This window comes from Colobus angolensis, unplaced genomic scaffold, assembly GCF_000951035.1.
Source record: "Colobus angolensis palliatus isolate OR3802 unplaced genomic scaffold, Cang.pa_1.0 Scaffold200, whole genome shotgun sequence".
NCBI lineage: Eukaryota > Metazoa > Chordata > Mammalia > Primates > Cercopithecidae > Colobus > Colobus angolensis.
The window spans coordinates 4,840,090-4,854,607 of NW_012115156.1; the positions used below are offsets into that span (position 1 = coordinate 4,840,090).

General features: G+C 38.8%; 1 protein-coding gene across 1 annotated transcript in view; it reads right to left on the reverse strand.

Annotated features, from left to right (window-relative positions):
* Positions 1–14,518, reverse strand: part of SEC31A (SEC31 homolog A (S. cerevisiae)) — an 83,349-nt gene that overhangs the window by 25,050 nt on the left and 43,781 nt on the right. Inside the window, exons 17-22 of the mRNA XM_011941799.1 lie at positions 13,692–13,818; positions 12,379–12,524; positions 10,258–10,431; positions 7,616–7,789; positions 3,233–3,356; positions 1,043–1,339 (exon numbers count right to left, since the gene is read on the reverse strand). Of these exons, the coding sequence (XP_011797189.1) occupies positions 1,043–1,339; positions 3,233–3,356; positions 7,616–7,789; positions 10,258–10,431; positions 12,379–12,524; positions 13,692–13,818 (1,042 nt within the window). The remainder of the gene's footprint in view (positions 1–1,042; positions 1,340–3,232; positions 3,357–7,615; positions 7,790–10,257; positions 10,432–12,378; positions 12,525–13,691; positions 13,819–14,518) is intronic.

Consider the following 14,518-nt stretch of genomic DNA (forward strand, 5'->3'; position numbering starts at 1 on the left):
AAAAAAAAAAAAAAAACCATGAATAATACATGTTGCACTACAACAGTGTATCAGCTAAGACATCACTAGGCTATAGAAAATGTTCAGCTCCATTATAATCTTATGGGACAACCATTATATACGTGGTCTGTCACTGACTGAAGCTTTATTAGGCAGCAGGTGACTGTACATCAAAGGAGGAAGATGTGTGTATATTTTGGGATCAACTTTCTTTCCTTAAGACTTTAAAAGTAGTATTATCTGACTGGGCGGTGGCTCACACCTGTAATCCCAGCACTTTGGGAGGCTGAGGTGGGCTATCACCTGAGGTCAGTAGTTCGAGACCAGTCTGGCCAACATGGTGAAACCCATCTCTACTAAAAATACAAAAATTAGCTGGGCATGGTGGCTTGTGCCTATAGTCCCAGCTACTTGGGAGGCTGAGGCAGGAGAATCATTTGAACCCAGGAGGTGGAGGCTGCAGTGAGCCAAGATCACGCCACTGCACTCCAGCCTAGGCAACAGAATGAGACTGGGTCTTAAAGAAAACAAAACAAAACAACAACAACAACAACAACAAAACTCAATCAAGGCCAGGCTCAGTGGCTCACACTTGTAATCCCAGCACTTTGGGAGGCCGAAGTGGGTGGATCACTTCAGGTCAGGAGTTCGAGACCAGCCTGGCCAACATAATGAAACCCTGTCTCTACTAAAAATACGGAAATTAGCCAGGTGTGGTGGTGCATGTCTGTTATCCCAGCTATCTGGGAGGCTGAGACAGGAGAATCACTTGAACCCGGAAGGCAGAGGTTGCAGTGACCCGAGATTACACCACTGCACTACAGCCTGGGTGACAGAGTGAGACTCTGTCACACACACACACCAAAAATCAAACCCAAACCTCAGTCAACACCTCACATTACCCAGTTTACAAACAGTTAGAAATAATACCCCTCCATCCACCCATCTGTTCATAAACAAAGGAGGGGGCCAAACCAAATCCCTTTCAAGCGCAGACCTGTTCTTTGGGACGCAGGCAGCTCACTGGCAGCAGGCAGTGTACCTGTTGTTCCAGGAGGCAGTGCATAAGCTGAAGATGATGGTGGAGCTCCTGGTCCGCCATGCTGGAAGGATGCTCCAGAGGAAGGGGGAGGAGGGAAAGAAGTAGCAGGGCTGGAGGTAGGTGAAGAGGCCTGGTGCTGTGCTGCGTACAGCTGAGACTGCCCAGAATAGGAAGAAGCAGAAGATATGTAAGGGGTGTTAGGGTAAGCATTTGAAGTAGGAGGAGCAATAGGCTGCTGAGGTCGATACATTGCTGACCCCCCTGTTCCGAAGGGATACGGCTGGGCTGGTTGATAAGCTACACCAAGGAGAAGAAACAGAAATTTCAATTAGTTACAAGTTTATTCAGATAGTAGCAGAAAACTAAAAAGTTATCTCAGTCTATAGAAATGATTTTAATCAAAATAAGTTATAATCCCAAATTAAAAATTTACACTGTTATATTTTTGAGGCTCAAATGCCCCAAATACGCTTGAATTCAATAGATTCAGTACTTGAAAAATGCCATCCCCAAACTGCTGCTGGTTATGAAAATCTTTGAATCATCAGACCCAAGAACTGCAAGACTGACCCTTTTCTGAGACTTTTCTTGATCCTGTGAAAAGACTACAGTGACCACCAGATGGAACCAGGGAGGAATTATATATTCAAAGCACCCCACTTTACAGAAAAAGTTACATGGAGTTTGGTGGCAGCTCCAGACCTTCCTCCCAATAAGAACTGTAGGGTGAACACTATTGTTATGCATCAAATATCTTCTCCAACATCCAGTTAAATCATCAGCTACTGAAATTTTGAGTTTGAGCACAGTTCCAGATTAATAGCCAACTCTATGATCCCTAACAAAATTTTACATACAGTATGAAGATGGTTAGTAAACAATCAGGCAAGGCAGCCAACTCATGCTTTAATGCAAAGACCTAAACCCAGATTAGGGAGTTGTGGACTTTTTTTCTCTTTGAGACAGGGTCTTGCTCTGTCACCCAAACTGGAGGGCAATGGTATAATCATAGCTCACTGTACTCTCAAACTCCTGTGCTCAAGGGATTCTCCTGCCTCAGCCTCCTGAGCGGCTGGGACTACAGCCGCTATAGGTGCCTATAGGTGCCACCACACCCAGCTAATTTTTACATTTTTTTTGGTAGAGATGGGGTCTTCCTTTGTTCCCCAAGCTGGGCTCAAACTCTTCACCTCAAGCAATCCTCCTGCCTCAGTCTCCCAAAGTGCTGGGATTGCAGGCATGAGCCATTATGCTTGGCTTAGGGAGATATAAATATAAATACCAAGACATTCTTTGTGACCAAGCGTAAGTATGAACCTCAACAGAGTGAATCTAGTAAAAGTGTATCTGTTCCTTATCTACTCTAAAGACAGCTTTCACATTAAACGTTTGAGCGAAAAGGTTATATCAAATTCATATTTATGTTGAGTAATAACATCCATTTTAGCACAGAACACACTCATTAAATCTTCCCCTTTGAGAATTTTATTTTTTTGCACTTAAATTTTCAAACAGTGCCAATATTTCACTTTCCATGTATAATTATTTTATTTTAAAAATGCCACTAATAGATACATGTCATTACACATTTGTTAAAACCCACAGAATGTACAACACTGAGAGTGTAAACTGTGGACTTTGGGTGATAATGAGACATTGATGAGGGTTCATCGATTGTAACAAATACACACTGTGGCACAGGACCTCAATAGTGGGAGCACTCTATACTTTCTGCTCAATTTTGTTATGAACCTAAGACTGCTCTAAAATAAAGTCTATTAAATAAATAAAATGGAAAAACAGTAACAACAAATGCCCCTTGAAACCATTTTTCTAAAAATAATTTGTGTGACCTTGCCTGAAGAAAAAGAATACATATTAAATAATTTCTAAAATTCTGTTTCTTTGTATCAAAATCATGGGACACTTGATTCTTTTTAACAAGTCTTAGTAATGGCTAAGGAACAGGAATCAACTACTCTGAACAGAGTGACAAAGAAGCTACTTCCTAGCATGGTGATTCAGGCCACCTCCTAAAAAAACATGTTTTTTCTGCAGCAGGGACTCAGGAATCCTATGCATTATGGTTCTTACTTATTGATTTGACAATGACTTTGGGGCTTCAAAGTAAAGTTACTACATTGGATCATAAATACTGCCCTGAAAGGACTTTGGGGTCACACTACTTACGCTGTGGCTGTGGATAAGGTGGTACCTGGGTGTGCATATGACCTGGAGATGTGGGAAGCTGACCAGCAGCATTTGGATTAACATTTCCATGCATTATGAAACCTGGAGGTGGAGGATTTTCTCCCTAGGAAACAAGAACATGGTAAGAAGGCGGATTACAAGTAGAACCAGGAACTTCACCAGATGGAATTATAATCTCTGAAATGGAATTCTATGTTTATTTAAAAAAAAAAAAACTTTTATTGCATAAGAAACATTGCATTTTGCATATTCTATCTTCCTCAGAAAAAAGCACATTTTCTGAGCAGTACATTTTAAATGATCAAAAGATCAGACAGATCCAAAGTAATAATTGCAATGAATGGCAAAAGATGCTAACAGCCTTTAAAAATATTTATGAAATGTCACCAGGATTTTCCATCTCTACTAATTTCCATCCACTACTCCACTCTGTAAATATAAGTATAAATGCCATAAAGGGATCTTTTGTTTCTCTTCAATTTCTGCAATGCTAAAAAAGGAAAAAGAAAGAAAAAAGAAAAAATCTTCAGTAAAATCAGATTTAAACCACTGTCAAAACCTTGGTTGGTGTTTTTGTAGTTCAAGTCAATTTAGAACTGCAAAAGGAGGAGAGGAAGGATAAGGAAATAAATTAATTATACTAAAAACTGCTTCTTGCATCCTAAAAGCATTAAAATGCAATGAGCAGGCAGATGGATGGGGAGTGGGGGTGAAACAGCTTGAGGAAGGTGAGTAGAGAACATATAACTATGTATATTTAGGTGAGCAGAATTCTGCTCAAAGAGGAATAATGAAGGATATACCTGTGTGTCAGAGGGAGAGGCTGCAGGTGGATGGCTGGGAAGGGCAGTAGGAGTTTTGTTACTCCAGGTAGTGACAGTAGGGGCAATTCTAACCTGAATTGAACAAAGAAATACCAATCACAGAAAATAAAAAATGAAAACGTTAAAAGAAGAAAAAAACCCCAAAAGGTATTAATAGCCAGATGCAAAGCAAAAGGTAAGATTGGCAAGAAAACATACATTAGGCAACTGCTTTCAAGGTAGCTGGAATTCCCAAAAAAACAAAACAACAACAACAAAAACCACACAATCACAATGAAACAGGGAGAGGAAGGCAGCAAAAAAATCAATATGAAAACCTACATCAAAGCACAAGAACAATGCCATTCAAGTGTCAAGTATAAGTGGGGAAAGTGAGGCTTTGTAAGTAGAGAAGGAAAAAAGACATTCCAGAAAAAAACATAATTGAGTAAAAAAGTGATTTTTTTTGGAAGCATTAATAGTATTCATGCTACTACTAATCTACAAACACATTGGTATAAACTCTCTTTTCTGAATTTCATTACAGCCACAAAAATCATATTAGTACAATATGAAGCTTAAAAGTCATACAATCAGAGTATTAAAACTGAATATTCAAGATCATCCAGTCTAATCCCCACCCTTTATTGCTGACAAAACCAAGGTCCAGAGAAGGGAAGGGACCTACAACTCAATGGTGATTCTAGGTCGCCTGATTTCCAGGCCAGTGTTTTCTATACTACACTACGTTGCTTGCCGTAGAGGCCACTGGGTTTTTGTTTGTTTGTTTGTTTGTGTGTTTTTGAGATGGAGTCTCGCTCTGTCGCCCAAGCTGAAGTGCAGTGGTGCAGTCTTGTATCACTGCAAGCTCTGCCTTCCGGGTCCACGCCATTCTCCTGCCTCAGCCTCCTGAGTAGCTGGGACTACAGGCGCCCGCCACCACACCCAGCCAACTTTTAGTAGTTTTAGTAGAGAAGGGGTTTCACTGTGTTAGCCAGGCTGGTCTCGATCTCCCGACCTCGTGATCCGCCCACCTCGGCCTCCCAAAGTGCTAGGATTACAGGCGTGAGCCACCACGCCTGGCCTATTTGTTTTTTTGAGCCATCAAAATCCTTTTTGTCAAGTAAATCTTTGCAGAAACTCCAAAACATTAAAAAAAAAAAATTAATACAATTGACTCTTGAACAACATGGGTTTCAACTACGTGGGTCCACTTAGATACAAATTTTTTTCAACAGAAGTTACACAGAGTGTGACTGACTCTCTTGCCTCCCCTTCCACCTTCTCCACCTTTTCTCCCTCTGCCATCCCTGAGACAGCAAGACCAACCCCTCCTCTTCAGCATACTCAATGTGATGACAAGAAGGAAGACCACTTCCACTTAATGATGAATATTAATTATGAATAATAAATATATTTTCTCTTCCTTATGATTTTCTTAATAACATTTTCTTTTTTCTAGCTTACTTCATTGTCTTTGTTTGTTTCGAGACAGAGTTTTTTGCTCTTGTTACTCAGGCTGAAGTGCAATGGTGCGATCTCAGCTCACAACCTCCGCCTCCCAAGTTCAAGCAATTCTCCTGCCTCAGCCTTCTGAGTAGCTGGGATTACAGGCACGCGCCACCATGCCAGCTAATTTTTTGTATTTTTAGTAGAGACGGGGTTTCATCATGTTGGCCAGGCTGGTCTCGAACTCCTGACCTCAGGGAATCCACCTGCCTCAGCCTCCTAAAGTATAGGGATTACAGACATGAGCCACCACACCCGGCCTGCTTACTTCACTGTTAAGAATACAGTATATAATAAATACAACATATAAAATGTGTGTTAATGGACTGTTCATGTTATCAGCAAGGCTTCCAGTCAACAACAGGCTAATTTTAGGGGTTAAGTTCTGGGGAGTGAAGTCATGGATTTTCAACTGCACACAGGGTCGGTACCCCTAACCTACATGGTTCAAGGGTCAACTGTAAAGGTTAAGCTGCGCTGCTCAAAGTGGAAGTGGAACTCCCACTGATCTGGCCTCCCTCTCCTCCCTTTGACCCTGCCTGTTAACACTGCATTAAAACCACAAGCCACTGTCCTCATTCATTCAGTATATCATAAGCTTTAATCAAGAAAATCACTGCTTTATTTATGATTCACTTTGTCTTTTCCTACAAGTATAACATTGGTAAATCAAAGTATAACAAATCTTTCAATGTTTTTATCTTTTTCCAGAAAGATAAAGCTAAGGACATAAAGAGCAAATATTCTCTTTTCCTAATGTAGAGCTTGCCTTGCTTCAGTACCATGACAGGTAGTTTGGTTTAACAAGATGCTTGGGAGTTCTAATCCCACTTGGCCGGTCACCGGCCATGCAACGCTGAGAAATTCAAGCTCTGTGTCTTCAATTCCGGTGGGCTGCTTGACATCTCTGCTTCTCAGTTTTCCAGCCATCATCTGTTCTGCCCTACCTATGTCATAGACTTTCTAAGTCTAGTGCAATCTCCATGAGCGGGGGAATCTAGTCTATTTTGTTCATAAATATATCCCCATAGCAGCTAGAACAATGCCAGGCACTCATGGCAGGGTCTCAAAAAAAATTTGCCAAATCAATGAAAAAAGTCAAAATAGAGAGTATTCTAGATAGTTAACAGTTATATTCAAATGTAATCTATCCTGATTAAGTACCAATCAAAAACATAACAGACAAAAGGACATTAATTTTTTTGTTTTGCAAGATTTTATGTTTACTTTTGCTATAACCAAATGTAAAAAGACTCCATCAATCCTATCAGCAATTTGTTCTGTTTTAAAATAGGCAGAGTACCTGTTAACTTTGCTATCAATCAAGACCATTTATTACCTATGGAAAAAATATTCTTCATTTAAGTACACAAAGGTTATCTGCTGGTCTGGAAATACGGAAGTTTCCACGTGAAATAGTAAAAGATATTAAGAAGCCACATTTTATGACACCAAACATTTGGTAATTTAAATAAAAGTATTAGTTCTTTTCACATTCCACATAATCTAAAACTTCACATACCTTTGGTCATTCATTCTTCTCTAGTATCTAAATTGTCCCCCCCCCAAAAAAAGAATCTGTATTCTGGATATACTTTATTGTGCAAATACAGAATACACTAAGCCTAAACCTATACTAATGATTAAAAATATTCAAAAAATACTATCTCCTAAAAATACTTTATAAAACAACCACATCACCAAGATTGTTCCTGCTACTTTACAGCTTGTTAGATGACTCAAAGAGAAGTTTCAGTAACAGATACACATGTGTAAGTAAACTTTGAGTGACAGAGAAATAGAACAAATATCCCTAGAGAGCTTAAAACCAATTTATATCTAAAATACAATCTGTTTGACCAAATGAGAGAGATGATTTCAAAAAGTAGATCATAAATACAACTTTAAGAATCTAGAAAACAGATCTATTATAACAATATATTGTCCAGTTTTACCATATCAGAGAAGGTCTCCTGCTGAACAAATGAAAACCACCAATTTGAAGAGAAATACAAAAGTGTTCCTACTTCATCTGGACGATATCACTCACATGGGGATAATATTGCTGAGTTTGAACTCTCGGCATCTGGTGGTGGCCAACAACTGGTCCAGGCCTGCCCTTGGGCAGTTGCTGTTTCTCATAAGGAATTTTAGGTGATTCATGTCCTGCTACAGGCTCTCCTTGTGCTCTACAAAGTCTGTCACGAAGCTGCACAATATTTGGCTAAAAAGGAATGGAAAAACAGCAGACTGTTAAGATTTCACCCAGGTATATGACAGCATGTTAATCTTCTTAATCAGATTATTCATCAAGATATCCCTTTTTGTTCATAATGCTGGGTATTATACAATAGACTCTGACACACAGATTTGACATTGCGCTTTCTACTACTCAAGATTGGCACCAAAGGTCCATGACATACAGTGCAACTTGTAATTTAACGGAGGCAGAGATTTGAATTATACCTACCTCATGGTTACTATGCAAGAGCAGTATCACTTATCACTAGTACTCTTTTGATGTTTTTTTGTGGTTACCTAATGCTCATAAATCACAAAACTACTTTAAAAACTATAACTAAGGCCAGAGGCGGTGACTCACGCCTGTAATCCCAGCACTTTGGGAGGCCGAGGTGGGAAGATCATGAGGTCAGGAGATCAAGACCATCCTGGCTAACACGGTGAAAGCCTGTCTCTACTAAAAATACAAAAAATTAGCTGGGCGTGGTGGCAGGCGCCTGTAGTCCCAGCTACTGGGAAGGCTGAGAATGGAGGCAGGAGAATGAAGTGAATCCAGGAGGCAGAGCTTGCAGTGAGCCAAGAAGGCGCCACTGCTCCAGTCTGGGTGACAGAGTGAGATTCCGTCTCAAAAAATAAAATACAACTATAACTAAAAGAGGCCACCAAAGAGAATCAACTACTAAAGATGGCTATTGAAGAAAATGGTGATTTAAGAAAGAGATGAAAATGTTAAAAGAGATTTTTGAAATAAAGAGTAAGATGTGAAATTCAGATCTGTAGCTCATATAGATCTACATGCATAGAGACTTACAAAAGTATGAGGTGACCATATATATGCTCTAAGTATTAACAAATAACAAAAAGGCAATGTGTTAAAATGTTTCAGCAAGATTTTAGTATCTTTAAAAATTATACATTCCTATACATTTGTTAAAGGTTTAAAGGGATCATTTAAGTGTTTTAGGCATATTTTATTTGCCTTTTACAGGGGAGAATTATATATTACAATGCTATCACAAAGTTTCAGGACATACTCCCCTAACAAAAAAGGCAGGGTCTACTGAGATAAATAGGAAATAACATCAAAATTATGCTTTTTGGCCTGAAGAATGTTCTTTAAAGTCCAAAAAAAAGAGCATGAAGAATAATGTATAGAAAATGGATGTGCTTATAAATGGTACTGAAAATGAATTAATCTTAAGCTAGATGAGCTAGGGGTCTTAAGGTAAATTAGTCTTAAGATAAAAATTCTTGGCTCAATATAACTATTTACTTACAACTTTTTACTTATTAAGTAAAAAGTCTTAACAAAACTAGTATGCCAAAGTCACCCTAAAGGAAAAGATTATGTATCATCTATTCTACCTAACATTCTCATCAACAATTCAGAAACGAATGAGACGGATCTTATAGTTAGTGTTTACAAAACCAACTAGAGAGTCATACCTCCATAGTCCTGGAGAATATTATGTACTTTTACCCAATGAAATTTATCAATACTTCCCTAAAACAGACAAAAATACTAAAAACAATTGACTAAAATAAATAAATAAATAAAAACATAAAAAACAGAATAAAGTGATTAATAAAAAAGTATAGAGACAAGACAGTATCTGTAAGGCTCAAAATCAAGCTCCATCAGACACAAAATGCAAATATATTCTTGTGGAAAAGTTTCCTCAAACCTCACCCGTACTTCTACCTATGTTCCACGACTGGGTCTGGGTTCCCCTTTATTGTGTTCCACAGCACCAATACTCTTATTACAGTACTTATATCACACTTTTGGAATCCCATGTTTACTTGTCCAGAGACAACTTGAGTTTGGAGGCTTCCTAGAGGAAGGATCTTCGCAATCTCATTCACCATTCTATACCCACTTGTTGAATTGAATTGAAACAAGTATTGTTTTGCCCAAGTTTTACTGTGCAATAAATAAGGACAATGTTATTAGTTCCCTCTGCCCTGAATACATAAAAATATACTTGCCCACAGACAGTATCAAACTAAAATGGCATACAGAATGAAGTTCAATACTATCTCGGATGGAACATATGGGATTTAAAAAATGTTAACAGCTCCATTTGTTTGATTAAACATTCACATTTATAGTTTTTTGACATAAAAGATTCCTACAAAGAACTCTGTATGAAGAATTGGCATTTGGCTTTAGAAATAAAAAGTTGGTCTTTTCTCTATTCATTTTCCTAAAATATTATGTCAGTACAAAGGAATCTATCGCACTGCAAGATTATCCTATCTCTCTAACACAGCTTAGATATACCTAAAATGATCCCTGAAGAATTGTCAGTAACATTTACCTGCAGTCAGATTACAGAAATTCAAATGCTCCAAAACATTCCACCTACTAGTATGTTTATGTCTAATGCTAAGTGGTATCTACTGGATTCACCTTACTCAAACATTACAAAAATGGTCAATTCTAATTACCTGGTTGGTGTTGTCAGGAAGAAAAGCCAAGGCTGCAGCAATACTGCCCTGAGCTGCCAACAAATTGGCATACTGACTCATCTTCGCAGCCAAGAGAACTCCTACAGTACTAGTGTCCATGGCTTGAGTGAGTTGCACAGCTTTTCTCAGGATGACAACTTTCTCAATCAGATCCTAAATGAAAAAAATGAGTAACAAAACAGAAATATCAAGACCACGTATAAGAGGAAAGGATCAAGAGTTACTAAGACTTTTAAAATCCACTAAAAGTACAGTACCTGTTATCATCCCTCTTAGGAAAGTACAGCCACTATTTAAGCAAGTGAAACACTAGTAAGGAGGAAGGCCTCTTACTTATGGATAGGGTAGGATAGGAAGGTTAGTGCCTTTTCCTAAATATCCTTAAGCTACCAGATACTTGTCTAGTGAGCTAAAACAGGCAAATACTCAAAGTGAAAATGATAGGCAGGTGTCTAAAGGTAGAAACTGTGTTCGCGCCTGTATGGGAGAAACTGTGAGTGAAAATATCTGATATGGTTTGGCTGTGTCCCCACCCAAATCTCATCTTGAATTCTAGCTCCCATAATCCCCATGTGTCATGGGAGAAACCCAGTGGGAGGTAATTGAATCATGGGTCAGGTTTTTCCAGTGCTGTTCTCTTGATAGTGATCTGATGGTTTTATAAAGGGCAGTTCCCCTGCACATGCTCTCTTGTCTGCCACCATGTAAGACATGCCTTTGCTCCTCCTTCACCTTGTGCCATGATTGTGGGGCCTCCCCAAACATGTCAAACTGTGAGTTCATTAAACCTCTTTTTCTTTATAAATTACCCAGTCTTGGGTATTTCTTTATCACAGTATGAAAATGGACTAATGTAACATCACACCATCTATCCTAGAAAAATAGTACTACTATGAGGTGACCCGTAGACAGAGGTACGTGATTTCCAAAGGAATTTACTATTTTAACTCAAAGTTCTTGTGTGCCCTTCAACATCAAATCTTCCCACAATGGGGAGCTATGCTTCTGGTAGAAAGCATAAGGATATCTTACCTTTCTGCCTTTCCTAACTGCTTAGATCCAAAAGGGTAAAACAAGTGCTTTTTTCTCAGAAGCTCTTAAAAGAAAAACCTTGATTTCCTATCCTTTTTGTTTCAATAGAGTGATCTTTAAAGCAATGACTCTACTGAGAAAAACTCTTTCCAGACAGAGAAACATTATATGATAAAATTATCATAAGACTCTTTAAATGCTTAGAAAAAAATATCTAATATATAGTTAGTGCCTGAGAAGAGTCCCCACATTTTCTACTTCCTCTCTTGCTTGTGTATTGGTGTCACGTGGCAGTGGTCCCCAACCTATTTGGAACCAGGGACTGGTTTTGTGGAAGACAATTTTTCCACAGGCCAGCAGGAGGGATGGTTTCAGGATAAAACTGTTCCACCTGGCCTGTTCCATGAGGTATTAGATTCTGATAAGGAGGATACAACCTAGATCCCTCGCATGCACAGACCACATCAGGGTTCGTGCTCCCATGAGAATCTAATGCCACCACTGATGTGAAAGGACGCAGAGCTCAGGCAATAATGCTCGCTCACCCACCACTCACCTCTTGCTGTGAGTCCAGGTTCCTAAGAGGCCACAGACTGGTACTGGTTTATGGTCTAGGGGTTGGGGACCTCTGTTACATGGGATTCCATTTACCTCTCACTTTCATTTTCCCTTACCCATAAAGATTCTCTATTGGTATTGGGGATGCCTCCTATTCCTTTACCCACATTGCTTCTTTCTTTTCTCATGGCAGACAGAGCCACTGGAAGCAGACAGAGGAGCACACAGAAAAAGAGGTAAACCTGAGAGCTGTTTTCAATCCTCCTGCCACCTATTTCCCCCAATAAACTCCCAAATCACAACCATGATTTTACAACAGCTGCAACCCCATTTCCCTATCCTATCATCTCAAACTTTGCTTCTTTAAAGATAGCAACAAATGCATGTAATTATCCAGCAAAAGAAGTTCTTGAATGTACAGAAGAAATCAACTTATAGATTACAACTTGATGATAAGTAGAGTGAAAGCCAACACTAAAAAGGAAGCGTCTTTTGTTTCAAAGATACTACCTGAAGAGACAAAGGGTGGCTTCCATCTTGAGCTTTAGTCCAACATGCAACTAATTTCTCTACATTCCCTGCACAAATATAGCAGAGACATGCTTGAGTCTGCAGGAGGCTATCTCCTTCATTTTCAAGCCTGGTTCCCAAAAGATCTATAAGTAAGAGGAAAATAAAACAAGACTATACCCAAGGTAATCTGTATATGAGGTTGTGAGCAGTTAAATAATATTTTCAGAGGCATGGATTATGCTTCATAACCAATGAATAGCATAGAGAAACAAAATCACTCTAAATGCTCAGGAAATATTTGTTAAATGAATGGGAATGAAAAATTGTATATAATAAATGATTTTATAAAACTATTATCTAACTGTACAACTAATTTTTATTAAATTAGAAAAACAATAAATGGTAACACTATTTGAACAAAAAAACCCTAGAGGCATATTTGGAATAGATTTATCAATGGTAGCTAAGTCTAGTATAAATTACTTATAAAAATGCAGTTACGGCTGGGCGTGGTGGCTCACATCTGTAATTTCAGCACTTTGGGAGGCTGAGGCAGGCAGATCAGCAGAGGTCAGGAGTTCAATACCAACCTGGCCAAAATGGTGAAACCCTGTCTCTGTGAAAAATGCAAAATTAGCCAGGCACGGTGGTGCATGCCTATAATCCCAGCTACTCGGGAGGTTGAGGCAGGAGAATCACTTGAACCCAGGGGGTGGAGGCTGCAGTGAGCCAAGATCGCTCCATTACACTCCAGCCTGGAAAACAAGAGCAAAACTCCATCTCCAAAAAAAACAGTATCTTGTAATTTTTATATTCTTATAATTCTTTCAAGGTAGCAAACGGCTATTTGTTTTTACACTAGTAGCCTTAAGCTTTTCTTGCAAATATTTATTCCTCAGCCACCAGTTTAGTTATGGCCTATAATGGTAATTTCTATTCTAACATTATCATTATTAATTTTATCATAGCTAACATTAAGTGAGAGCTACTTATGGTTTGTTTTACAGATGAATAAACTGAAGCTTAGAAAGTAATTTTGCATTGATCATACAGCTACTAAGTAGCAGAGGCAAGATTTCAACTCTAGTCTGTCTGAAACCAAAATCACTAAAAGATAAAAAAAAAAAAAAAAGAGTAGGTATGAAGATGTATTTAATAGATCTGAGAAAGGCACTGAAATGAGAACTACTTTTTCTTTTTTGTGATTCACAGATTTAAAAAAGTTTCTAATAAAATTTGTCATTTAAGTTTATTTACAATATACCCTGCCACATATGTAAATGCAGTTAAATATAAAGCACATCTCTTACCACAAAGGGCTGCAAATTCATCTGGCTTCGCATAAGTCAACACAGCAGCTAAAGCCTCTCTCCAATTTTTAAGATCACAAGACTCAACAATCTCTTTCCAGTTCTTCATTACCACTGCAGTGATGAGCTTGAGAAAGGAAAACAAAGGAAGAACTAAAAGTCTTTAACATAGCAATAAAAATTAATTCTAATTAATAGTGTCAACTATTTCATGCCAAATCCAGCAGCAAAATGAAGTATATTTTTGAATCAAATGACATAATAATGGTATTATTGTTCCTCAAGAAACAACAGCAACAACAAAAACAACTGACAACATATTTCATAAAGTGCTGAGAAGGAAAAATATAAGATGCTATCAGAACCTTTAATAGAAAGGCGTGACCTGGTCAGATGGATCAGGAAAAACTGCCCAAGCATGTAGACGTTTGAAACGTGATCTGAAGAACAAGGAGGAATTAACTTCATCAAGAAGGAAAAAGCCTTCTAGGCCAAGGGAAAGACAGATGCAAAGTTCCAGTGAGAAAGGAACATGCAATGAGTGAGGAAGGAACTACAATGTAGCCACTGTGGCTAAAAGATAACAGAGGAGAGAGTGACATGAGATGAGGCTGATGGGACTCAATACTGGTACAACTTTTTTTTTTTTGAGACGGAGTCTGGCTCTGTGGCCCAGGCTGGAGTGCAGTGGTGCGATCTCGGCTCACTGCAAGCTCTGCCTCCCGGGTTCACGCCATTCTCCTGCCTCAGCCTCCAGAGTAGCTGGGACTACAGGCGCCCGCCACCACGCCCGGCTAATTTTTTGTATTTTCAGTAGAGACGGGGTT